Consider the following 26936-nt stretch of genomic DNA (forward strand, 5'->3'; position numbering starts at 1 on the left):
GCTGTGCCCCGTGTGGTCCATGCACGTGTGGCTGGAACTCAGCAAGCAAGCTGGGGACTAGACTAGAGACAAGGTCAGACGAGTGGCCATGGGTCAGCCAGGGCAGGGCCTTCCAGGCTACCCTGAGGACTTTGGCTTTGCCTCTGCCGAGCCACAGGAGTGTTCTGAGTGCAGGAGGGAGCGTGACCTCACTTTGATTTTACTAACAGAGCGTAACCAGGGTGACAAGATGAGATCGCAGCTGGCTCCTCCACTCAGACCCTGCCAGCCACTGCTGTCTCAGTCTGCTCCCCCTTCTCCAGCTCCACTGGGCCCCACCAGCGGGCCCTGAGCCCTGCACTGGTGCACCGCTCCCAACCCCCACTCACGCACGCCCTCAGCCTCAGCCTGCTTGTCCTCCGAGCCTCAGTCTAGACCTCACCTCCTCCTCCAGGAACCCAGCCCAGAGCCAGACCTGCCTCATCCCTCCCTTCCCCAAAACCAAGAAGCAGTTAGGGCGTTAGGGGAAAGGCCCTGGCATCCAAGTGCTGGGTTCAAATCCTCCCTACTTAGAATCTCTGAACCTCAGTGTTCTTCATCTGTAAAATGGGGGTGATAATAATGGACCATGAAAAACCTACCTTCAAGGAGTAAGTGGAATCCCAAAGATCCGACGTGTAAAATGCAGCATAGTATGATCACAGTGTTAATGAACATCAGCACTATTAGTTGGTCTGTGTTGTCACAAGAGTAAAGACACAAAGCTCACGTTGCCAGCACCCCTGGAGAAAGGCCCAGCGGGCGACAAGGCTTCTTTGCTAACCTCCCTCCACCTCGTCAACACAAGACCACTCACACCTGAGAACAGGGGCTGGGGCGACACAGCTGCTCATCACTTCCTGAGCCGTGTTCACTGTCTGCCCCCAGGACTGTGGCGCGGGGCGATGAGTCCACGCATGAAACGTCCTTGGGTTTGTGCCTGGCCTATTCTGTGAATGTCAACTGCTGCCACAACACCCATCATGCCAAATAGGAGGGACCTCCTTCCTTCTCCACTGCCCCCAGCCATTGAGAAGATGCAGGAAGTGACCATGCTCACACGTGTCACCAATGCCTGGTATACAGCAGGGGCTCAATAAATGCTTGTTGGAGGCAACCAGAGCACAGCCAGAAGTTTGTGTGTGTCCTGGTTGTACCATTTCCCAGATGCATGCCCTGAGGCCCATCACGTCACCTCCCTGAGCCTCTATTTCCTCATCTGTAAAATGGGGAGACTTGTTCCTCCTTGGCCAGGTGAATGGGGCATCCCCAGGGCTCCTGTGCCTCAGCTGCAGTGGGAAGTGATGGCACCAAGGTACCCAGAAGACACCTGGCAGGTGCCCGCTGGACATGATGGTGCCCGTCAGAGCCACCATAGCATCTGGGCAGAGCAGACTTAGGTGTGAGCTCTTGTGAGTCACAGGTTGGGGGCTCCACAATATAACCTGGTGAGGCTCACAAGAGCCCCGTGGCCTGTAGCAGCAGTTGGGGACATAAGTCAGATCATTGTTTCTGTTTCATCAATGATTCTATGTTCAGTAGGTTTGCTCTGGGCTCAGAGAAGAGCAGGGCCCTCTGGGAGCCTCTCCCCACTGCTGTGGTTTGAATGTGCCCCCCCAAATTCATGTGTTAGAAACTTAATCTCTAGTGCAACAACGTTAAGAGGTGGGGCCTTCAAGAGGTGATTGGGTCAGGCGTCCTCTGCCCTCGTGTGTGGATTAATGCCGTTATCGTGGGAGTGGGCTAGCTACCAGAAGATTGGGTTCCTGATGAAAAGATGAACTTGACCCCCTTCCCTCTTGCTCCTTCTTGTGCCCTCTCTTGGCCTTCCACCTCCAGCCACAGGACCATGCTGCATGAAGGTCCCTGCCAGTTGCCAGTGCCATGCTCTTGGACTTCCCAGCCCCAGAACCATGAGCCAAATAAATTTCTGTTCATTGTAAACTACCCAGTCTGTGTTAGACTGTGATAGTCCATAACATGGGCTGAGATACCCTTGCCCCAGTTCAAGGCAAAGAGGCCCCAAGAAGCCCACATTTGTGAGGGCCACCCGTGTGTCTCCTGGACCCTCTAGGGACTTCCTGACAGCCAGCTGTGATGGAGCACCTCCTAGCATGAGGTGCTGCTCTGGGCACTTTTCATGGACCATCTCAGATGAGACCTCGTGGAAACCCTTTGAGACAGGTATTAGTGTCACCGTTTTGCAGGTGGGGAAACTGAGGCACAGAAAGACTTCTAGCGTCACACAGGTAGTAAGTGGTGGAGTCAAGAATGGAGCACAGGTCTGAGTCCTGAGCTTTCTGCTTAAGAGGCAGCCTAGCCTGGTGGTTAAAGCTGTGATCCCCTCCAAAGCCAGACCGCCAGGGGTCACGGCTGGGCTCTGCCCCTTTGTTCTCCCTGCCTCAGTTTCCTCATCCAGAAAATGGGAGTGAGAAGACCTATCCCCTCAGATGGTTGTGAGGATTAAGTGAGGGGCTCTGTTGACAGTGACAGGCAAGCCACAGTCGATAACAGCTTGCTCTAGTCCTACCAGATCACTCCTTCTCTTAGCTGAGTGCTTCTCCCGCGTGCCTTTTTCTGTCTTATTTCTCTCTCTTGTTCTCTGCCATCTCTTCTGAGGCATATCTGTCTTGCTTTGAAAAGCTTCTCTTTGTCACTTTCCTCTCTTTCTCATTCCCTTCTGGGTCCTAAATCCTGGCTCTGAGTTTATGTGCTGCAGAAACTTAAGCAGAGTACGGGGCAGCCCTCCTGACAGTGGAGACCCAAACCTTCCTCTCTAGAAAATTCTCCTGGGGAACTCGCCAAATGCAGAGTCCTGTCCACTCTAGAGATTAGGATCCTATAGGTCCAGGGGAAGGTCAGAGAATCTGCATTTTAACCACTGCCCTCCCCTCCACAACATCTTACCCCCACCTCCCGCTGGGACAGGCTGGCTCTCCCAGTAGATTTTGAGACGCACCATATTTGTCCTCAGTTTCCTCATCTGCAAAATGGAGGTAAACAGAATAATTTGTCTGGAGAACAAACACATTCTTTTTTTCTGTCTTGGCATGTCTATAATTTCTTTCGTCTGTGCCTTTCCCATTCTCTGTTCCTGGTGTTTTCCTATTTCATTCTCTCCCTTCCCTCTCCCCACGCCTGCCCTGGAAGTGGACCCAACTCCAGAGCTGAAATGGAAAACTTGAACAAGTGTGGCCCTTCCGGAGGCCCCAAGACCATCCAATGGCCCGTCTAGTTCCTCCCCGCCCGCACCCCAGCAGTCCCCCAAGACCGAGCTTCCCCGCCCTGCAGCCCCCACAGCAGCAGAGCCCGGAGAAGATGGGGCATCCATTGTGCAGGAATGGCCCTGCTGCTATGGAAACCAGCGCTCAGGAAACGCTCAGAGATGATCCATTCCGGGGAGCGGCTTGGCCTTGGGGGAGGGGAAGAGACCAAACCGAGCCTTGGACTTTGCCCTCCCATTACCGGCCATGTGACACTGGGCAAGTCACTTAACCTCTCTGAGCCCTCCTCTCTCTCACCGGCCTGGGAGCAGCAGCCCCCATTAGCGGTGGGTGATAACGGCCACTGATGACTGAACAACGCGCTGCGGCTTTCAAGCCTGAAGACACGCCAAATTGCCGTTTGCTTTCATTACTGCGAGCTCGAAATATTCTAGTGCCAGCTTGCTGCAAGACCCCACGCCACCAAGGGCCACCAAATGATTTCCATGATAGAATTCCCTCTTGCAGAGGCGCAGGGTCCAATCTGAGTCACCATCTGAGACACACACACACACACACACACACACACACACACACACACACACACACACACACGCAGCAGCTACTGAGCTAATCTTTCCATACGCCCACCTGACCCTGGTTGAGAAATGTTCGCACTGCGGTTCCTCTGCGAGGAAGAGAAGGAGAAGTGAGCACAATGTCTGGTGATTACTCCATCATCAGCGCCCAGTGCTCTGCAGCTGCAGAACTTATCTGATGGTGCATTTCCCTTCTCATGTCTTCCAGGGCATTTCCCCTCCGAGATGCCTCCCAGGGTTCCTCATGCTTCTAGGCCTAAGTTCAAGTTCAAGGGCCTGAACTCTGAGGCCCCCAGCACCAGCCTGCCCTGTCCTCTTGCTCCCTGACATCACCCCTCTGGACTTGCAAGAGCAGCCCCTGCGAAGGCAGGGATTGTGTCTGTCGTGGTAGCCACTGGGCACCCGGTGCCTGGCTCTGGCTCAGCGGCTGGCACCCTGTGAGGCTGGGGGAGCAGCGGCTAAGGGCACAGGCTGTGCGAGGGCTGGGAACTGCCTGCCACCCACCCCGAGGGGCATCGGGTGTGGCCCTCACCCTCCGGTGCCTCAGCTCCAGACACACCGGAGCACACTGCACACATATGCACTCTCCAACACGGTAACATACACTCACCACAGTCCCCACCACACACAGACACATACACCACGGTGTAAATGAGCGTCGGTCCCCTGGGCATTTGACCATCCCGTGAACGAGCCATGCACCTTCATGCCTCCTTGCCTTTGCTCACGCAGCTCCCTCCACCAAGAACCTCGGGACCCTCTGTGGCCCACCTCTCCTCACTAATCAAATTCTTCAGAAAACACTGATTTACCCAAGATCACCCAAGAAGTGTGTGCCTGCAGAGCCTAGGTTAGAACCCAGGCCTCGAGGGCCAGGGGCTGGGGTGGGTACACTGAGTCCAGCTGCTCCGAAGAGCATTCATGCATTTATTCAGCCAGCCAGGCGTCTGTTTGTTTGTTTTCCCAACAAACATTTATTACGCCCCAGGCAGGCTGCTCGGTGCTGGGGACCCAGCCATGAACAAGGCCAGCACACGGAGCCCAGAGAAGCAGACAGATGCTAAACAAGTAATTACAAGCGTGATGGATGCCACAAAGGAAAAGCAGAGGGAGCCCTGGGAGGGGACAACAGGGGGACACCAGAGTCTCTCATTTGTGCAAGGTTTTGCAGCAGTCCTGCCCCAAAGGTGGTCCTCCAGCCCCCGTGTCAGCATCCCCTGTTTATAGCCCCCAGGCATGCAGACTCAGCATCCCTTGGGAAAGACCATTTCTCTTAAACCCACACCCAGGAAAGCACATGTGAAGCTTTAGAGGCCTGGGTGGGGGTGCTTGGAGGGGGTGGTAAATGTTTTCTAATCACCCACCACATCTTGGGCTCATTTGCCTCCTGCCAGGACTCTGAGGTAGGTGGAATTAGCTCCTCTTTACAGACAAGCAAGCCAAGGCCTAGAAAAGCCCAGAGACCAGTGAGTGCAGAGTGGGGATTCGAACCCAGGCCTGTCAGACTCCAGATCTCCAGGAAGGTCCTTAGGGATGGCCCAGCACGGGTCCCTGCTGAATGGCCTTGCAGTTAAAAGGGAAAACAACCAGCACCAAATGAGCCCAGGGTACCGATGACAAGACAGCACCCGTACTTCACGACAGAGGTTTCGGTGACATGGTGATGAGCAGGTCTGACACCACAGTGAGTGGGTGTCCGGCCAGACCTCCGTTTACCAGGTGTGTGGCCTCAGGCAAGTTGTCTAACCTCGCTGGGCTCAGTTTCCCTGTCTGTGAGATGGGGATGAGGTGGCTGTGAGGAGTTTCACCGCCCTGGCCTCCCTGCCTGCCCTCCCTCCACTCCAGCCTCGCTGGCCTCCCGGCTCTCCTCAAACACGCCAGGCCTTGTCCCGGCTCAGCAGCTTTGCACATGCTGTTCCCTCTGCCTCAACACTCTTCCTCCATATAGCTACATGTCTCTGTCCAATGTCACCTTTTCAGAGAGACCCTCCCTGATCATCCTGGCAGAAGTCAGCCCCGCGCTACCACCCTGTGTCTGTCCTCCTCCTCCTGTATTTTTCTCCCTTGCACTGTCACCAGCTTTGCCCCCCTCCCTGCAGGACAATGTAAGTCGCACACGTTGTTTTGTTCGCTGTTGCTTCCCCAGCCCAGGCACTTGACTAGGGCCACCCAGAGTTAACAAGCGCACATGCAGGGGCTCAAGCCAGGCCTTCTGCAGACCCCCGGCAACTCACTGGAGGTGCCCGCCCTCCAATGTGGGGGGCTGGTGCTAAGTACTCTCTGTCCCAAGCCTGGGGACACAGCATGTCCGCAGCTGTGCACACCTGCTGAGAGCGGACAATCACTCACTCCCTGGCCCACAGCAAAGGCTCTGGAGAGAGGGGCAGCGAACTCCCCCGGCCCCCTCCCCGAGCCCTGGAACTGGCAGGCAGTGAGAAACCAGATCCAGGCTTGGCAGGGGCCTGGCAGGGGCTCGGTGCCGAGGGCCAGGACCTTGCCAACCTCCCTCCCCCAAAACAGCGCCCAATTGTCCCAGCGGCGCCCAAGTTTCCTGAAGACCTCCCAGCAGCCACCCTCTCCCAGGGACACCCGCTCTCAAAGGGGCCGGCAGCCTGGCTGCTTCCGGCCACGACCACGAGCGGGAGGCTGGACAGGCACGGTGGTCCCGGCCGTGCAGGAGACCCTGGGACTTGCGAGCTGGGAACTCACAGCCTGGTGCCCGGCGAGGAGCAGGCGAGGACGGATGCTGGGGGCGGGCCAGTCCTCCGGCATTTGTATGCAGGTGCAGGCCCACAAACATGAGCCGGATCCATCAGGAGAAAATAAAACACTCAGAGAGAGCCGCCCTCAGAAGACAAACTGCCACAGGGCGAAGGGAGCGGCCACCTTAGCTTGCTGGGGGCTCACGTCTCGGGCCCACTCGGAACGGGGGTTCGTTTAACCCCTCACGACAGGGCGATGGGAGCTGGGGGTCTTCTGCTTCTCGGAAAAGGAAACCAGGCGCAGAAAGGGCAAGTGGGGTTTGAACGCAGGGCCTTGCGTGCTCTGGCACACCCCAAACCTCCCTCGATGGGGTGAGGAGCGGGGGTCACCAGGAGTCATGTTTCCATGACAAAGTCTCATTAATGTCCCCCTCCCCTGGGGCAGCGGGTCTGAGTCCAGCTGCAGGCCACCTGCACCAGAGTGGGATGCAGGCACTTTCTCGAAAGAACATTCCCGGGCCCAGCCCAGACCTGCTGGGGTTGGCCAAGCTGCCTTTTTCACAGGATTCTAGTTGATTCTGAAGCACGCCTGAGTTTGAGAACCACTGGCTTCAGGACCATTCTGATTTAGACAAAACTAGCTTTTATGTGTCAGGCGGATAGACCTTTGGAAGAGCTGCCCATGTGGGATCTGGGGGTGACAATAAAAATGGCACATTTATTGAGCACTTACTGTGTGCTGGGTCCTCTTCTAAGTGCCTCATGCTCATTTCATCCTCAGCAGAACTCCATACAGGGGGTCATATTATTTTCCCCATTTTACAGGTGAGAGAACTGAGGCATAGGGTGCTTAAATTCACTTGTACAATGTTGCACAGAAAATGGCAGAGCCAGGATTTGAATCCAGGTGGAGGAGGCTCCAGAGCCTGCCCTACCACTGCTCCCACCTCACCCCATCCTGGAGCCCATAGTCTAGCAGCAGGAGAGGAAGAAGCATGAATAAGTTGTAAAATTCACAGGAACGTGCACTAAGGAAGGGGCATGCGTGGGCTGGGGAAGCACAGGAAAGGGCCCCCCAACCTAGAAAAGGGAGCTTGTTGGAAAAACCTTCTTAGTGGAGGCTTTTGAGAGTTGGGCTCTGACAGATGGCTAGGAGTTTGCTGGGCAGATGTGGTAAGAATGGTGCTCTTGGCAGAGGGAAGTGACTGTGCAACAATGTGGAGGTACGTTTAGAGAAACGCCATGTGACAGCCACATGGGGGTGGGGGAGAACTTGGTGACTTAGCGGCCTTGATGAAGTCCTGGCTAAGGAGTTAGTCTGCACCCCAGGACGACAGAGGTGTCACTGAAGGGTGGAGGACAGAGTCTCTGCAGTGGGAAAGCCCAACCTGGAGCATGGCAGGGCCGGATTGAAGTGGAGAGACTGGAGGCAGGAAGAGCCACGGTTCAGGGAGGCCGGTGGGGCAGAGCTGGGGCTGGAGCAGTGAGGAGCACCCTGAGACAGACCAGACAGGACTGGGCCATGGCTCCCAAGAGGGAGGAAGAGGGAGGCAGGAAAAGGGGTTTGTGAAAATTCTGGAAGCTGGGAGGACAGGGGCACCCAGGAGCAGGAGCAGGTGGGGGAGACGGAGAGTCCTTTCACAGGCAGGTTGGGTGGGGGCCCGCGGGGCATGCAGGAAGCAATCGGAGACACCTGGGTGGGAGTCACAGGGTAGGCGCCCCTTCAAGTCTGAGGCTGGGTGAGTTGTGGCGGGGCGGGGTGGTGGTGGTCCTTAGTTTCATCCTCTCAAGTTCCGTTACCCAGCCTTTGCCCAGAGCAGGTGCCCACCTTCCTGAGCAAACCCCTCCTGTGCCACCCACGCTCTCTCCTTTTCACATCCTCCAGGTGAAGGGTGGGGAGAGGGGCATCTGCTCTGTCCTCTGAGGGTCACACAATTGTCTGGGGAGGTCTGCCTTCTCTCTGGGTGACCGCAGCACCTGCCGGCTGCCCTGTACATGCTTGAGGCAGTAAATGGGAACCGGGCCCGGTGTGTTGTGGTGCTGGGGGGGTCCCAGGACGGAGCTTCCAAGGGAACAAGCTTTGGGAGCTCTCCTACCCGAACAAGCCACCCCCATACTCACACATCCACCTTACCACAGTGTGGCCGTGAGCACGTCGCCACCCTCTTCATCTTCTTCGTCTGTAAATAGAACTGCTAATGTGGAGCTCTCGGGGAAATAGGGTCTAAGCCAGACCACGCAGGCAAAGCCCTTAGGAAGAGGAAGGGGCTGGGGTCAAGCCCTGGGGTGCAAGTCCAACTCCCAGACCCTCCACTTGAGGGCTACACAGCCTGCCATGTGCCTTCAGTCTCCAAGTCTGCACAATGAAAATCAGAATTGTATGTGATTACGTGAAGATTAAATATGCAAAATGCCCGTACACGGTGGGCCTCACTGTGCCATGGCTGGCGAAGCGCTGTGAGACTGGTGCCATGCCCCGCCTTCGCGCAGCCCAGCACCTCTGACCCCTCCTTCCAGGCCCCGAGCCCTGCAGGGACTGCCGGGAGGGCGAGGGGTGCCCAGCTGGTGCCCCGGCCTCCTCAGCTGGGGCCTGGAGCGGGAGGCCCGTGGGCTGGGTCGCAGGGAGATCTGAGCTGTGGAGCTGGTGCTGGCAAAGGGAGGTATTTGCATCAGATAATGGGCAAAGTGTCTCGTTATTCCATTAACTTGTGTAGCAACGACTGCGGCAGAGGGAGGGAGCGTTGGAAACCCACGAGCAGGGCAGGGGATGAGACTGCTGACCCCTAGCCAGCCCAGGAGGCTTCCTGAGGGCACAGCAGCCTTGACGGGAGCTGCAGGGGTGGTCTGTGGGCAGAGGGGTGGGGGTGAGGCTGGGCCTCAGCCTGGACGCTCAGCCCCCAACCTCAAGGCAGGGACCCAGCTGGGGGCAAAATCCAGAAGCACATCCCTGGCACCACCAGCACCAGCACCTCCCGCTCCCCCTACCTAAGATTGTGCTGGGGGCGGTGCTCTGCCCATGGCCATGGTATTCAGCCTCCTAAATAAAAGCCAGTGGATGGGGCTTGCATCCTGCCTCCAGCCTTTGCAAGGTGGGAAGTTGTACAGGTGCTCAGCCTCGCTGGGCTTCCTATAAAATGGGATTATACCGCTATATCTCATCCACTGGGACCACGTCGTCAATCCTCCGACAAATCCCATGGAGCCCCTCCTATGTGCCAGGCACTTCCTAGGTAGTGGAGACCCAGCAGGTAACAACACAGACTAAGTCCTACTGATGAAGTTTGCATTCCAGGTGTTGGGGGTACATAAATAAATCTGAAAAATACTAGAAGGTGATAAGTGCTATAAAATTTGGAAATGGGATAACGAGGGAGTGGGAGGAGGGGACTTTTAGAGAGTGACAAGGGAGGAGGTGACACCGGGACCAAGGCTCAGGTGACGTCAGCAGTCAGGGGAGGGCCCTGGGTTGGGCCGGAGGGGCACGTTCGAGGAGAGGAAGGAGGCCAGTGTGGCTGACACAGAGTGGGCAGCGAAGACAGTACGACCTCAAGATGGAGAGGAGGGAGGGCCTGGCTGAGTTGAGTGGTGCGGCCGTAGGATTTGGTTTGGTTGAAAACACCATGGCAGTCCCTGGACATTCAGAGCAGGGGACGGGGGCAGGTTCAAAGGGCTCCCGCTGCTGGCAGGGGATGGACTACAGGGCCAGGGTGGTGCAGTGTCGCTGAAAGGAAGCTGGTACAACCATGGGCAATACAGCAGAAGGTGGGCAGTGAGGCTAGTGCAGGGGGAGATGGCACCAGGCCACAGACAGGGCTGGGTTTCAAAGGTACTGTCAACAGGACCTAAGAATGATAAGTGGGTGAGGGGAAGGGAGGGGACAAGGGCGACAGGGACTACCTGAGACTCTGTATGTTGGTAGAGAGCTTATTTAGCATGGCACCTTGCACAGAGCAAGTGCTTGGTAAATACCACCCATTGCAGAAGCAAAGTGTTCTGCACCAAGCACAACCTTTGAAAGGGACCAGCCCTAGATCACGCAGACTGGCATTTCTGGTCTCAGATTCCTGGGCTGGGCCAGATGACCCCCAAGGGGAGCATGGAGGACTCTCTGCACAGGAAGCGGTCAGGCAGTCACATTGCCCAGTGTGTGCAGTGACAGCATGAGCGCCGGACAGGGACCCAGCCAAGGTCACCAGGCTTGTTAGGGGCAGAGTGAGAACCCGTAAGCCCTATGCAATCCTGTCCTCTCCCCAGCATCTGCTGAGAAACTGGCTCTGCAGTCTGCTTCCTGACCCTCCTCCCGACCCCTGGGCTTCAGTAGCGACGTCCAACCTCAGCCTTTGTGTTGCTGTTGGCTTTTCCCAAACCTTCCCATGCCCGCTGCAGGTCACTTGGCCCCTCTCCACCCTCTCACCCCAGCTGTCCTGCACAGGTGACCCAGGCCTGCCTGGGCCTTCAGTGTTTCCCAGAGCCAGCCATCAGCCTGGGTCATCCCAACGACCAGGTCATTACCATTGCCTCATCTCCTTCCATGGTCCACTTGGAAGGACTCTCCAGCCTCATGCCAGGAGAGGCTGGCCTGGCTGCCAGAGTCCCACTCCATGGCGCCACGGGCCCCCAGGTAAGACTGGCTCTGGCTCCTGGCAGCCAAGCCACACAGGATAGAGCCACCTTTCCTGCTGGGACGCAGCCCAGGCGGAATCCCCCTTTCTTCCTCTTGGACCAGTTCGGATATGAGTCAGGGAAATTCTCATTAACAATTTTCCCTTCTTCCTCCTCCCCTACTACAAGGGCATGAGCAGGCGCAGCCCTACGTGGCAGAGAAGGAGAGGTGGAGCCAGTGGGAGCTGGTGCCCAACCTGTCTCTTGCCTGGTAAGGTCACCCAGGAGCCGCAAGCCAGCAGGCATTTCTTCATCCGGTCTCTGAGGGCCTGGCCTTGTGCTGGCCCCAGAGACTCAGAATACAGGCTTTACACTTAACCCCAAAGCAGTCCCTGCCTCACTCGGGGCCAAATTCAGACAAGAGGCAATCAGGGGCTTAAGTGGCTGCCAGAGAAGGCCAGCGCCTGGTTATTAAATATTAAGTGGCAAGAGCCTAGGAACATATAATTGCAAATGAGACTCTGAAGCAGATGTTGCCAACAGCTTGGACTGGCGCTCACAGTTGGGACCAACAGGGGATTTCAAGTCACCAAGCCAGGCTGTTGGCAACTGCCCTACATTTACTGGGCACCTGCTGGGTGCCAGGCCCCGAACAGGATGCTGCAGGTAGAAAGATGGACCAGATGTGGTTCCAGCTTCAAGGGTGTTTCCCGTCTGGTGAAGAAAACAGTCAAAGTAAGCAAAGACTCCTGATTGTAGGTAATCCTAGGGGTGGTGTGGGCCCCAGGGAAATTCCTGGAAGCAGTTGAGGCATTGAGTCTTCAGAGGGGAAATGAGCTGACTTTGAAAGATATATTCAATCAGTCATTCAACAAACATTTTTTCAATACCTACTGTGTGTCAAAGAGTGTAGATTCTGGGAAATAAAGTAATAAATAAGTCAAATTCTTTCTCTCTTGGAATTTACAATAGAGCAAGAGTTTGCAATCCACGGATGGACAAGGGTTTGTACCATGAAGAAGAGGCAAAGAGGAAAGAGCCCATGTAAAGATTTGGAGGCATGAAGAAGTAAAGTAGATCCAAGGTGAGTAGGGAGTTCAGTGTGTCCACACATGTATGGGAGGGAGAGATGGGATGCCTAGTAGTTGGAGCTTGAAAAGCTGCCAAGTTAAAGAGTTTGGGTGAGTCCTGGAGGACTTAGAAGTACAGTGGAGTGACCTCCCTCAGGGATAGTCCATGGCTCCCAGGATCCCTACGATAGGACATAGTCTGGTCTTTTAAGCTGCCATCCTGAGACAGGGTAAGAGGAAGGAGACACCCCAGTGGACACCCTTGTGGACGGGGCTGCCTGGCTAGCCACCCGGCCCCACCCAGGCTGGGTTTCTGGGCCTCCAGTGCTGGAGGATCTCAGAGGAGCCGAACCCCGCCCCTCTACTCCCCTCACACCTGCAGCCTGTTACACCAGCTCCTGCACTGCTGAAAACATATCTTGGGAACATAGGCGCCTTTGTCTTTGCCAGGAACTCAGTCCCTGCAGAAGATGGGGGGTGGGGGGAGTAATATGAGATCCCAGGCCTTTCAGGCAACAAGTCGTTGTCCAGTGAGGGAGCGAGGAAAGATTCCAGTTCAACATTCCTGAGAATGTCCCAGCTGGCTGGACCTCTCTCTCTCCACTGCCCTGTCCAAAGCCAGGGGAATGGGCGAGATGAACTTTCAAGGTCATTCTCTGGCCCCGATACTATCTGAAGAAAGGCAAGAGCAGGCGGACAAAGAGAAGAACTGCATTTGAAGATGCTAAGATCCCAGGAGGGTTAGGGTCTGGAATATGGTCCTGAGAGCCTGAAACTGCATTAGGCCGAGATTTAAGAAATCTATAGATCTAAAATTCTAAGATTCCAGACACCTGTGACTCTAAGACGCTAACTTGATTAGGGGTAGGCAAACATCATAGCCATCACGTCCTCTTGATAAAATCCATGCCTGCGGAGAGAACCCCACACCCATAACTCCAAAGCCAAGCAGGCTTGTTTTCTCCCCTCTGCCTTTAAATTGTCTTCTCGCTGCTCCGTGTCTGCTCATCTGCACACCCCCCTCCACAGTCCCTCCTCCAAGCCTGGCAGCCACACATTTGCCATCTGCATATAACCCAGTGATTAGCACAGCCGAGCAGGAGAGGAGGGGTGCGGTACGCTGCCTGCCAGTCAGAGGGCCTTAAGTCGACCAGACTGCAGGGAGTCACCCCGGCTCCCTGAAGGGGCTGAGCAGGGGAGGGGAGACACACTCCTGCAGACTCAGACACACACCGGGAGACACACAAAGACACAGAGAGAGAGATGCACACCACACGCAGATATTGCAGATAGCACACACCCACACGTGTGCAGCACTCGCACACATGCAAACACACCAAACATACAGAGACAGGCACACAACCCCACAGTGGCACACACCTGGACACACAGACATGCAAAACCACGGCGGAAGACATGCACAGCACACATGGATATTTGCAGTGCAACGTAGACACACACACACACACCCATAGAGACACAGCCACATAGCAAAACACACCGTGTATGTACAAACACATGCAAACAAACCCAAACAAATAGATACAGACTCAGAGTCACACAGACCAGCACACTCCCTGGGGGACAGCAGTGCTGAGTTGTTAGCACGCCCTGCAGATGAGAGCTGTCAGAGAGTCGTCCTTCTAATCCCCGTCTCCCACTGCCGCTCACTCATGGGACATTGTTTAGGGCCTACTATGCACAGAGCCTGGTGCTCGGCTCCTGGGAGCCCTGAGGGCTGTGACACAGTGGAGTGGAAGGGAGGAGTTCAGTCAGCCCTGGGAGCTCAGAGACAGCCAGAGCACAGATAAGCACTGAGTTCAGGAAACCATTTCCAGAGCTGTACAAGATGGATTGCCCAGAAAGGGAGTGAGCTCCCCACCACTGGAGGCAATCTAGTGCAACCAAGGCTTTTGTGCATCAGATGGGAGAATGGGTGCCAGGGAAATTGAAGGTCTTTAAAATCTCTTCAAGCCCTTATATCCTGTCTTTCTATCAACTTCCCTGGGCTTCAAAACAGTAGTCTCCACAATTTTTTGTATCACATTACCTCTTAGTAAAAACATTTTAAACATGCACCCCCCCAATATATGTATATTTTTTTATTTACAAATGTATTATGTACATCTTTGCCTTATATGTTATATACTTCATAAAACATACACAAAAATAAAATAACTTGAAATAATGAGAGAAAAATATATAGATTACTACCTTAAGGGACAGGTAGAATGGAAAGGAAGTGATGTGACATTTATTGAGTACCTCCTGTGTGCCAGACTTTTGATGTGTATTATTTCTTTGACCCATCAAAATAGCTGTGTAAAGAAACGATCCACTTTACAGATGAGAAATTAAATGACAGCCGGGCTTAGTCCTTTACCCACAGTCACACACCTGTGGCTGGCAGGGAAGGGGCTGAGACTTGCGTGGAGTCGGGCAGAGAGCCCTTCGGTTCTGCAGGCAGCAGTTGCAAGGCTGGGAACCCGAGGGACAGCACAATTTGTCAAGAGCCCTGAATGACAGCCTTGAAGCTGAGCAGCAGGTACAACGCTCAAGCCACAGGCACAGGTGGGCTAGACACGGCCATTTCTGTCCCTTAAATCTCGCTGCTCGAAGTGGAGCCCGGCAACTTCGGCCTCACCTGGAAGTGTATGAGATGTGCAGAATCTCGGCCCCATGGCAGACCTACTAAGTCAGGGTCCACATTTGACAAGATTAAAGTTTGAGAAGCCTCAGATTACTTGAGTTCACCTGGACTGTGACCATAGCCCATCGGGAAGCTGGGAAGCAAGCCCAGCCTTCAGCCTTGGTCGTGCTCGGGGCTCCCACCTCTCCAGAGCCTGCCCAGTTCCAGGCCTTAGAGTCCCCGAGCATGTGAGGTGGCTTCCAGGAATCTGTCCACACTGCTGCCTGCAGCTCCTCGGCCTGACCCTGCAGTGGCTCCCACCATGCTCTGAGTAAAAGCTGAAGGCCTCCCCCTGGCCTGTGAGGCCCTGCAGACCCGGCGCTGCTCCCTCACTACCTGCCTCCCCCTCATTCACTCTGTTCCAGTTTCCTGGCTGCCCTTGAACTCGCACCCCAGGGTCTTTGCACGGGCTGTTCCTCTCATACTTCCTTCAGCAAACTCCGCTCCCTGAGCCAGATGCTGGCCAGATAGAACAGCACCCCCTGACTCATGGGTTCCTCTTCCCATCCCTGCACCGGAATGTGAACACCCTGGGTGCAGGAACCGTGACTGTCTCGTTTCTAGCACCCAGCACAGCACCTGGTGCTCAAAAAACAGCTGTTCGCTGTGGGAGGCCGTGCCACTGCCCCACCCCAGGGGCCCCTCTGTGCCAGCAGCATGTGGGGCCTGCGGTGAGGGCAGAGGCTTGAGACGCGGGTCAGGTTTCCTGGGGCGACCGTGAGGCCTGCCCCAGAGGCCTTGCCCCTCCCGGTCCTGCTGGGTTGGGGACCGCACCCCTGCTGGCCTGATCCCCTCCAGCCTCTGCAATGTGCCCTCCCTCTCCCCAGCCCCTCGCAGTCCTCCCTGGGATTCTCCCCGGGTTTCGACTTCACTAAAGATGAGGGGGAGCTGAACTCGGGGCCTTCCTCTGCCTAAATCCCTGCGGCACCTGTTTGTAATACTAAGGCCAACGATCTGCTTGACGCTGGGGGAAAGAAACATCAAGAGGACAAACATACCCTAGTATTTTCTAACTTGGCTTGTCATGCCTATAGGCAGTGAGACCTCAGGGTACCCATTTCCCTCTCCGCGCCTCAGTCTTCTCGTCTATTCCACGGGGACAGTTACTGCCTTTTTTGCTGAAGAGAGAATGAATGAGACTTGGTGAGACAGGAAACTGTAAGGGTGGAATTTCAGGTTTGAACCAGCATGGTGTTGTAGGCATTGGGGGAGGGGTTGTCAGGGGGGCACTGGGAGTAAGGAGGGGGACTAAGAGATTTGGTATCAAGAGATCCAGGTTCATGGCCCTGAGTTGCCACTCACCTGGTATGTTGCCCAGGCAGAGCCTCAGTTTGCTCATCTGTATAATGGGTACATTGTGCTGTGAGGCTCCAGTGAGGTAACCGGCCAAACGGCTCCAGAAAGAAGCCCTGGGGGGACTTCCCGGCCCACCTCCCTCCTTGCTGCAGCGGCAGTGGCAGCACGAAGGCCATGCTACCCAGAGGCCACGGCCCGGCTCACCAGAGGCTGCGGCAGAGAAAGTGGTGTGCGTCGCTTGGGCTTTCCCTGAGAGCCAAGCCAGTTCCTGCCCTGGGATGGACACTTCCTCTCGGGAACAGGAATGGAGCCAACTAGAGTCTTGGCCTCCCTGCCTGGGAAGGCAGCTGGAAGTTCAACAAGGACACCTGTTCCTCGAGGAAAGCCAGGCCAGACCAGGCCCTCGGGGGGGCAGGAGCCTGAACCCCTCAGAGCTGCCAGGGCCCCTGTGGACAGAGCTGCTTCCTGCTTCCTGCTGGGTTCCTCCTTTCTCTCTGTCAGCGGCCATTTCCTGAGGCCCCACTCCAGGTGCTGGGGGGCAGAGGCAAAGACCCCACGTGGAGCTCAAACTGGAGTGGAGAGAGCCACGGCAACCTGTCAAGAACTAGAAATGCTATCAAGAAAAATAAAGTGGGGCAAGGGGATAGGAAGCAATGGGGCCATTTTAGCTAGAGTGCTTGGGACAAGCTTCCCTGAGGAGGTGACACTGGAGCAGAGACCCAAAGGAAGAGTCGGGGCGAGCTAGGCAGCTGGCTAGGGAAGAGGGTTCCAGGCACAGGGAGCAGCAGGTGCAAAGGCCCTGAGGTGAGTGGCTGCTGGGCTTGCTCATGGAATATTGAGAAGGTGGGTATGGCTGGAGTGGAGTGAGTGAGGGAGGGGGAGGATGGGGGAGGCCGGGTCAGAGAAGGTGGGGGTGGGGAGATCATGTGGGGCCTTGTGGGCTATGTTGAAAACTTATGGTTTTATTCTAAAAGATAAGAGGGAAGGCTAGTGGGAGGTGTTGATTGAAGGAGGGAAGAGGTGCAGAATCCAGGGAGGAACCAGGGCCAGTGAGGAGGTGACTGCCCTAATCCAGGTAAGAAATGAAGCTGCCGGGACCAGAGTACAGTGCAGGTGGAAGGAATGGTCGGACTCTGGGTTTGTTCTGAAGGTAGAGCCACGAGGATTGGCTGACACGTCTGTGAGTGAGGAAGAAGAGAAAGACATGAGCCAAGAGGCGCCACGTCACTTTGCCTGAGAAACTGCATGAGCAGAATGGAGATGGAGAACGTGGGACTGGAACAGGCCCCAAACATCATTCTCAGCTGCCATTTGCTGATACGTATTCTCTCTCTCCCTCCCTCTCTCCCTCTCTCTCTCTCTCTCTCCTTGTTACCCATTACTCCTGTCCTCAACCTGTTTTCAGACGGGAAACTGAGGCTGAGACCCACCCAAGACCACCCAGCTAGTAAGGGGCAGAGCCTAGAATTGAACACACATCTCTCAGCCACCGAGCTATACTGTCCCATCACAACCAGAGAGAGTTAGGGTCGTCGTTCATCCATTGCTTCACGCAGCAGATCCCTGTGTGCCTGTGGCCTGTCAGCAGGGCCAGTGCTGGGCCCCACAGAAGGACCTGGAAACATCAAGCCAGCACCTCCGTGGTGATGGAGACCCGGAGAGGGCACCGTGGGGCTTCCCAAGCTCACAGCAAAGCAGAGGCCAGAATGTGCAGAGGTCGGAAGCTGGGGCTGGGGAATGAGGGCCCGTGGATTCAAAGCCTGGATCTGGAGCTCTCAAGCTGTATGCTCTTAGACAAGCCGTTTAAGCACTTTGTGTCTCAGTTTTCTCATCTGTGCAATGGAGTCAAGAATGGTGTCCCCGTGAGAGTTATGGTGAGGAGAAAATCCGCTGAAGCCCTTCAGGCCCAGGCTTAGCAAGTGCTCCTGCATTTTAGCTGTGATTGGTACTATTAGGCAGAGTCAGCACTCGAACCCAGGTCTCTCAATGCAGGCTGAGGCAGTCGGCTGTCTGCCTTTGCATCACCATCCAGTAAGGGACCCGCTCCCAGAGGTGTTGGGGGAGGGAGGCTCAGCTCAGCACAGCTGGGCTCGGCTCTGGGCGGGGTCAGATCCTCAGAGCCTGAGAACAGCGTTTAGGGCCTGACAGTGTGGTCCCGCCCCTGAGGAGCTCAGGCGAGCTGCCTGCCTGCCTGCCAAGTTGCTTAGTCTCTGACTTTCCCGGGAAAACACTAATTACAGCAAAGCTCCCCCAGGCCCTGGCCCAGGGATCTGTCACAGCCCCTCAGCTTCGGAGTGCTGGCTGCAGTCTCTGAGCAGGTGCTGTCCTGCCCTCTGCCTTCTCCTTAGGGGGTCGGGCACCAGAGGAATGCACAGACCCACCAATAGCGAAGCCGGGGCTGGGCTTAGGAATGATTCCCACCTTGGCTTGCACCGCTGTCTATTCAGTGGTTCTCAAAGCGTGGTCCCTGGACCAGCAGCTGGGGCCTCATTAGAAATGCAAATTTTCAGAGCTTACCCAAGACCTACTGAATCAGACACTCTGGGGGTGGGGCCCTGGGATCCGTGTTTTAACAATCCCTCCAGGTGATGCTCATACCCGCTCAAGTTGGAGAAGCACATCTCTGATTCCTGCGCAGCTGTGGCTGAAGGGAGGGGACCGCAGGGAGGCGATTATAAAACGGGGTGGGCTGAGGCACAGGCTCGGGGGACTAGCCTTCAAATCCAGGCTGTGCCGATTCCTTAGCCTGTGATCTTGAGCAAATCACTTTTTTATTTAATACATATTATCGGCAACCTGCTGTTCCTTGTTGAAGGCCCTGGGGCTGCAGCTCTGAGACAAAACAGTGGCGGTTGCCAACATCTTCACATATATTAATTCATTTAATCCTTATAAGAAACCTTTTAGGTACGGTCCTATCATCACCCCAATCTGGGCAAGCGAGGCACTCAGATCGTCAGTCACCTGCCCCATGGCGAGGCGGAGAGAGCGTGGGATTCGACCCGGACAAAACGCAGTAAAGACATAATACTGGCAGTCTCCATGCATGCTACGAAGACAAAGTGGGGAAGAGGACAGGGGGCATACTGGGGCAGGGGTGGCCTGGCGTGGGAGCACAGGCCTCTCAAAGTCTCAGCTTTCTCACCTGTAAACCCAGGGGATTATTAGCAACCCCTCCCAGGTGTGGTATGAATATGTCACAGGAACAGTCTGTAAAGCATAGTGGATGCTGAACAAATGGGAACTGTTATTTTTTTTTTGGAAAATTGAGTTCAAATCCTGACTGCTTCAGCCACCCACTTGCTGTATGTCCTGGATGAGTCTCTCCATCCCTCAGTGCGCCTCAGTTTCCACAGCTATAAAATGGGAGCGATGGCAGCTACCCCGGGAGAAGGGCTGTAGTGAGCCTTAGAGGGAACCCACGTAAGGATCGGAGGACATGGCAGGGCTCAGCAAGGCCACTCCCGCCTCCCACCCCCAACGCCGCTGTCTCTCCAGCCGGTCAGCAGCTTCTCTCCAGGGCAGTTGGTTCCCGGTCTGGGCTGCCTGGGAGGCCATGCTGTTTTTATTTTTATTGTTCTGGCTTCACAGCTGAGGCTTCTAACTCCAAATGGCTCTTCTTGCCCAGAAAAATAGGTCGTTGGCAGCTCCAGCCTCCTGACAGTCCCCACACAAAGGCAGCCTGGCGGGCCTGCCTGCTGACGCCAGCCCAGGGTTACGGGAAGCGGGGAGCGGAGCGTGGGCAGGGCCGGAGCTGGGGCCGTGCAGGTGCCAGTGTGCCCCGGCAGAGCGGTCCTGGTCACATCCCGTTCTGTCTCTGGGCTTGTCTCCTCACCTCTAGGAAGCCAGTGGACTTGCTGAGGCTCCAGTGACATGAAGACTATCGAGGGGCCCGGCACACACAAGGGCGCCATCGCCCCGCCTGCAGAGCCCAAGCTCCAGATGGGCCCGGCCATGGCTGCTTTCACATCTGTGCCACCACTGACCCCTTGCATCAGGGTTGTCCCTGTTATTTCTATTTCACAGATGAAAAGACTGAAGCTCAAAAAAAATTTTTTGCCTGAGTTGCATAAGTCAATCACAAAGTCTTAGCTTAGCCCCGATCCCCCTCTCCTGGTGCTCATTCAAGTCTTTCTAGCAGACCCTGGACGACAGGCAAGGGATGTGATCTGAGGATCCCTTGGGCTGCTAAGTGAGGAACAGGAAGAACAAGGTGGCAACAGGCCACCCAGGTGAGAGAGGTGGAGCTTGGCTGATAGATGTGCTGGCAGATACCCCTCTAGGAGCAACAGAGAAGAGTCCAGGCTCCCCTCTCCCCTCCTCACTGAGACCTTCCCTGATCCCATTTCAAACTTGCACCCCAGCCCTCTCATCAGCACCCAGGCCCTTCCCTGCATTATCCTCCTGTAGCACCATCTCCCTCTGACAGACTATACATGTTACGGAAGGGTTTGTTTCCCCCACTAGAATGTCAGCTCCTTGAGGGCAGGGATTTTTGTCTGTGTTTTTTTTTTTTTTTTATGCAACTGCTGCATCCCCAGTGCCTGGTGCATAGTAGATGCTTAATAAATATTGTGGAGCGCATGAGCGAATGTGTATGAAGGCAGTTCGATTTCAATCTAGGGTGGCCCAGAACGCCTGCTATGGGGGTGGTTGATTCACACCGGTCATGTGCCATCATCTCTCTACATGACCTCAGGCAAGTTGTCCTTCTGCCTCAGTTTGCCCATCTGCCCACTGGTCTCAGTGACCTCTCAGCCTTGAGACTGGCCAAGGGTGATTTTTATGTGGACACAGAACAAGGCTCAGGGCCCCTTCCGGAGGCAGAAGTGAGGATGAAAGGGCCCCTGTGTTGGGAAGCCCTGCTGAGCGCCTTTGCCAAAGGTGCTGTGTATAAATAGCAGGTGGTTCAATTATTATCCTTCCCTAATCCCCAGTTTCCTAATCCCAGGCAGGTTTGTGTGTGTGTGTCTTGGGGAACGGTGAACAGCAGAGCCTTCTGGAAGCCCAGGGCAGGCGGCCGCCTCTTCTCTGACCTCATCAGCAGCCCCTACCCCACTCCCACCCCAGATTGACTCTGGTACCAGATTTTCCCAGGAGCCTCATTGGTCACCTTCATGGTTCCAGCCAGATGGGACCTGAGGAGTTGGAGGCTTGCCCTGCCCCCCACCTCAGATACTAGGACGACCCCAGAACAATCTCCTTCCTCATTGGTGCCCGATTCCACACTCCCCTCTCCCCAGCCCACTCTCCACTCACAGTGTGGCCTTTAAAACACATAAATCAGCCCACAGCCCTCCCCTACTGAAAACCCTCCAATGGTTTCCCATCTGCAGAATAAATGCAGATAAACCTAGGCCTTCAAGGCCACCCAGCTGCCAGCTGGACCACCCTCCCCCCTCCTGCGCTCTTTCCCCTCCAGCCAAGTTGGCCTCGGAATCTGTCCTGGTCTTTCTTCCTGGAACACCTTTCTCCCCAGATCGTCACCTTTCTGTCCCTCTTGTGTGCGTCACTGTGATGCTCTCCCACATCCCACGAAATGAAAATTCCCCTGCACTGCAAATGCTGCCCAGAACCCTGTGGGTTCCCAAGAACTGTCATCAGACACTATACTTACTTCCCAAATGCTTATGTTGCACTTGGTACGTGCATGGCTCTTTTTGAAGTGTGGTACAAATATCAATTCATCTAATTCTCACAATAGCCTTTTTAGGTTGGTATTCATGTTGGCCTCACTTCAGATGGGGAAGCTGAGGCCAAGAAGCAATAGGGTATTTGACAAGTACACACAGCTCACAACAGGTGGCCGAAGGGTTTGAACCCAGGGAGTCTGGCCCATGCTCTCAAGAGCTGCACCCTGCCTGCTCCCATCTGGCTCAGCACAACAGCAGGGCAAGGCATTTGACCAGGAGGCTGGGGTGGGGGGTCACTTTGCACAGGTCTTTAGCCTGGGAATCAGGAATTCAAATCTTATTCCAACCCCAGGCCTTGCTGTGTGGCCTTGGACAAGTGCACTCCCTCTCTGGGCCTCAGCTCCCTCTCCATTTACAGGCCTGGGCCTTCTCCCACCTTGCTACATTTATATCCTCTTAACTGCCACTGTGTGTGAAGCAAAACTGGTCCTCTCCAAGCTAATTTCCAACTCAAAAACTCTCCAATTAGCAGAGGGTCTTGAACTCCTTTCTCTCCCCACAGTGCACAGCCTTCTTTTGCCAGATGCCCACAGGGCTCTCACCCCCCATCACTGACCTGGCTGTCACTGGGGACACAGTGTTCCCTCAAGAGAGGGAACACGGGTTGCTTTTTCCACGGAGAGGTTCTGTCCTTTCCAACTCCAGGCCTCTTGCCCGTTCAACTCCTGTCCCATCATCTTCCTCATTGCCTGTCATTTTCCTGGAGCCCCGGCCTTGAAGGCTCCCGCTCTCCCCGCTACACCCCTGCCTGGGCCTTCCCTACCCGCTGAGTCTGCCCTCTGAGACAGGGAGGAACCAGGCCAGAGCGCTCCCACCTCCCGGGGGGGCCCCTGGCCCTTCCAGCCACAGCCCCCTTCCCGCTACCTCTCCTCCCTGCGCCTCTTTTCCAGGCGGTACTGAAGTCCTTCCTACACACACGCTATTTTTGTACCATCACTCTCTTCTTCCTCTCCCCCTTCCCCCTACATTCACTTACTTCCTGCTTTTCCTTCACCTCCGCCCAGCCCTGGAAGAATCGGGCCCCTCCGGCCGGCACCCACCCCGAGAGGGCCTTCAGCTTTGGGGCTCAGGGGCCGGGCACCGCGGGGAGGGGCGAAAGGCAGACACGCACCCACCCCCAGCCCTCCACGCCCCCTCTCCTCCGCCGCCTCCAGCCTCTCGCCCCAGGGAAGCGGGACTGGCCGCGGCCGGAGTCCGGAGGCGAGGGGAGGTCGGCCGCAATTTCCCCGGTCCACCTTAAGAGGACGGTGTAGCCAGCTCGCGGCGCTGACCTTAGAAAAACAAGTTTGCGCAAAGTGGAGCGGGGGGCCCGGCCTCTGGGCAGCCCCCGGCGGCGCTTCCAGTGCCTTCCAGCCCTCGCGGGAGGCGCAGGTCCGAGCCTGGCGGGGCGCGGGAGGGCAGAGGGGGCCGGGTCGGGGCCGGGGGCGAGCGGCGCGGGCTCCTGAGCTGGCAGACAGTCGGCGCCCGGGGCGCGTCCGGTCCCGAGCCCGAGCGGGCTGCGGCGGCTCGCGGGGCCGCCTCCCGGGGCTGCAGCTGGGGGCCCGCGCGGGGGTGCCGGGCTCGCGCGGGCGCGGGGGGCGACGCTGCCCTCCCCGGCCCGGCGCGCGGCGCGCAGCCCTCGCTCCCTCCCCCGGGGCGCGCTGCTGGAGGGCGCGCAGGCGGGCGCTCGCTCGCTCGCGGAGAAGGTGCCGCCGGGGCCGGGAAGGGAAGACGCGAGGAGGGGGAAGGGAGGCAGGGAGGGGACCGGGCTGCCGGGAGGGCGGGGGCCGCGGCCGGGACTGCGGGCCGGGAGCGAGCCGAGCAGCCCGGGCGGGGCAGGTGGGCAGCGGCGGGGGCGGCTCCGCGCGGCCGGGCTCGGCCGAGCTGCCCCTCGCCCCTGCCCGCGCGGTCCCCTCTCCCGCGCCGTCTGCCTCGCTCTGCGCGCCGCCTCGCGCACTCCTCGCTCTCGCTCTCTCCTGCTCTCTCTTTCTCCCCCTCGCGCCTCTCGGCGTCTCTGGCTCCCTGCCTGGCTCCCTCGGGTCTGTTTCTCTCTCCCGCCGCCTCTCTCTGGCCGCCCCTGGCTTTATTTCTCGCGCGCTTGGGGTCTCTTCCCCTCTCCGTCTCCCGATCTCTCCGGGGGGGGGGTGTTCTCCGAAAATCGCGGCGGAGACGGCGGCTCCTAAGCCGCTCCGGGCGCCCGTTCGGGAGGGGGGAAGCCCGGCCGGGAGGGGGAGGAGGGGGAGCCTTAGTCACTTCCCCGCTCCAGCCTGCGCCCGCCCGAGCGCTCACTCACGGCCGCTCTCCCTCCTCGCTCCGCAGCCGCGGCCCATGGAGCCCGCCGGCCCGGCCCCCGGCCGCCTCGGGCCGCTGCTCTGCCTGCTGCTCGCCGCGTCCTGCGCCTGGTCAGGTAAGCTAAGCACCCGCTACTCCCCACCGCTGCCATCCCCAAACTGCGGTCTCAGGCCTCTCGGACTGACGCCGGGATCCGCTCCGCTAATGTTGAGCAGTAATAGGGGGAGGGATGCCTGTAACCGGGATAATGGGTACAGAAACTGAGGCCCAGAGAGGGCCAGCGACATGCCCAAGGTCACACAGCCAAGGATAGAACCTAGGTCTCTTGCTATGAGGGTCTGTCTCTGTGGATTCTGACGGCGTGCACTGTGCTGGGCACTGTGACAGTGGAGACGAGTTGGTAGCCCCTGCCCAGTCCGATGGGGGAGGCAGGCTGACAGTGGCTTTCAGAGCAGGGCGCCCTGCCTTCCCTAGAAGCTCTCTCCCTAGACTTATGCTTTCCACATGTTTGGCTTCAGGGTCTGAGGGGGAGGGGGGCAGGGCAGAGGTCCTCCTGGTGCTGCCTGGAAAGGAGCAGAGACAGGCTGTTGCAATTAGGAAAGAGTGAGCTCTCCCTCTGGTGCACGGAGTAAATCGCTGTTTGTATATGGAGGGGAGAGAGACAGAGAGAGATGCCGCGGTAACCCCAGAGTGAGCTGCTGCGATCAACAGATCCTATGTGAAAACACGGTGGATTGTCCCTGTGGTTGCCAAAGCCTCTCCCTGGATGTCTTGCTCCTTGATGTTCTCCTGGCTCCCCGCTTCCCCTGCCTTCCCCAGGCTTCCAGCTCCCTGCAGTTCAGGTGCTCTGTGGGGATGTTACCTGTGGCTCTGAGCATGTCTTTCTGTTGGCCTACATCAAACACCTGGCTGTCGCCAGCAGGCGGGCTCTGAAGGCTACAGTGTGTGTTCGCCAATGGGTGAGGTCACCATTCCGGAGTCCTGCTTCTTAAAGGGGTTTTGCAAAAAACCGGTGGGTCTCCTGGGAGGGTGTGGGGAGGAGAGAAATGGCTTTAAAGGGGTAGGGAGGGAGAGAAGAATGGGGATCTTGTTTTTTGGCCTCTTGAAGCTGCGTTGTGGGCATAGGGGTCTCTGCACCTCCCAGCCTTGAGGAGGGAGGAAAAGATGAGGTCAGTATCCAGCCCCCCGCTTTTGTATTTGCCTGGAGACTGGTAACCACCTGATATCAGGGAGAAAGGGAGAACTAGCAAAGAGTGGGTGGAAGGAGAAGTGGGGGGCGGACAGCAGCTCCCCCTTGCCCTGCAGTTTCCCCTGAACCCCAGGGATCCACATAGACATCCCCCCCACCCCACCCCAATTCTTTTCAGTTACAGTTGGGTCCTTGCTGGGCGGAAGGAAGCACTGATAAATTTCACGTCTCTCCAGTGAGTGGCATCTCCAATCTGCTCCTTCCTGCCTGAGCCGGCCATTTCTACCCTGCAAAAGTCCGAGTTCCTGCCCTGCCATCCTTCCTGGCCTGGAAATGCACAAGCGTCACTTGCAAGTGCTTAATCTTCCTGAAGTAGGGAACTGGGCCCAAGTTAATTTCTAAATGTCTGTTTCAGACCCTTCTCCGACCAGGAGCCTGTGGCTCAGTCCCTGGCAAATGAACGGTGACGCTGATTAACAAGTGTTCAGATGGGCAGCCTGCCTTTCCCAGGGCACTGGCTGGGAACACCAACACCTTTCTTGTGAGCAAATCTCCCCCTTTTGCCTATAAAAACAATCTATAAAATGGTAAAGATTGGGCCATAAAACTTCCGTTCCAATCCATTCAGCATCAATAGCCTGAAAAAGTGGGAGCAGCAGAGGGGCCAAGATTAGCTTTGAAATAAATAAATCTTAGGAGGTAAGAATGAATTTCTTGGGGAAGGGATGGGATGTGACCCTCACAGTTCAAGCCTCCCAGCATCCTTCACTCTGTTCTTCAGGGTCCTGGTCACACCCTGGACCCAGGCACGGAATTCACCTGGTCTGGCTGAAGAGCGGGGCTTTGGGACAGCCCCTCTGTTGGTTCAGATGTGGTATTTACGACAAAGCGGAAGAGAGACAGGATACAAGGGCAGGAAGGTGGAAGGAGGCAGTTGTCCAATTTTCTAAGAAAATGGATTTGTTCGAGTGAGAAACTCAAATGTCAGGCTTAGGAAAGCAGCCTTGGATTGAATGACTACGAGTGTCTCGGGCAGAACTGTCAGCCTGGGAGGTGTCACATGATTGCTGTGGCTTCACATGATCACTGTTTGTGGGGGGGAATGGGGCTGGTCATATGGATTATCTTGGTTGGGGGAGGCAAGGGGAAGAAGTTTCTAAAGATTGCTTTCAGCGCAAGTGCTGCCAAAGGGAGATTCTAAAAAGATACCAGTGAAGTCACCAACCTGTGTTTTTTGGAGCCAGTGTGAGGCCTGTTTCCTAAAACAGCTGCAATGGGAGGGATTCTCAGACTGGGAGAAGGGCAAGGGGCTGGGCTTGGGGACTGTGGCAGCAGGGCCGGACTCTGAACCTGCGGGATGCTTGCTTGTCCCCACCTAGGCCTTGGGACCTCTGGGTCACCCCCCGGGCAGTCCTCGGATGAACTGCCATTCACTCCTGTGCTCTGGCCGGGAGGAAGCCAAGCCAAGTTGGGATTCAGGCTTTGGGGGACAGCTGGACCCTCCAGTGAACCTCTGACACTTTGGCAGAGGGTGGCATGCTGGTGGCTCCTGTGTACTTTCCTAAATGGTAAAGTTAATCTCACTTCCTCTTTCGTAAGAAAGC

The 26936-nt window shown here is 56.4% G+C and overlaps 1 protein-coding gene across 2 annotated transcripts in view; it reads left to right on the plus strand.

Moving 5' to 3' along the window:
• The first annotated feature begins 22851 nt into the window (after positions 1-22851).
• Positions 22852-26936, plus strand: part of LOC123622514 (tyrosine-protein phosphatase non-receptor type substrate 1-like) — a 43047-nt gene continuing 38962 nt past the window's right edge. Inside the window, exons 1-2 of one of the 2 annotated variants that reach the window (XM_045528920.1) lie at positions 22852-23243; positions 24171-24258. In XM_045528920.1, the coding sequence (XP_045384876.1) occupies positions 24180-24258 (79 nt within the window). In that variant the 5' untranslated portion in view covers positions 22852-23243; positions 24171-24179. Of the gene's footprint in view, positions 23244-23733; positions 24259-26936 lie in introns of those variants that run through there. The other variant, XM_045528921.1, reaches the window with a different exon arrangement.

Source organism: Lemur catta, chromosome 17 (assembly GCF_020740605.2).
Source record: "Lemur catta isolate mLemCat1 chromosome 17, mLemCat1.pri, whole genome shotgun sequence".
Lineage (NCBI taxonomy): Eukaryota > Metazoa > Chordata > Mammalia > Primates > Lemuridae > Lemur > Lemur catta.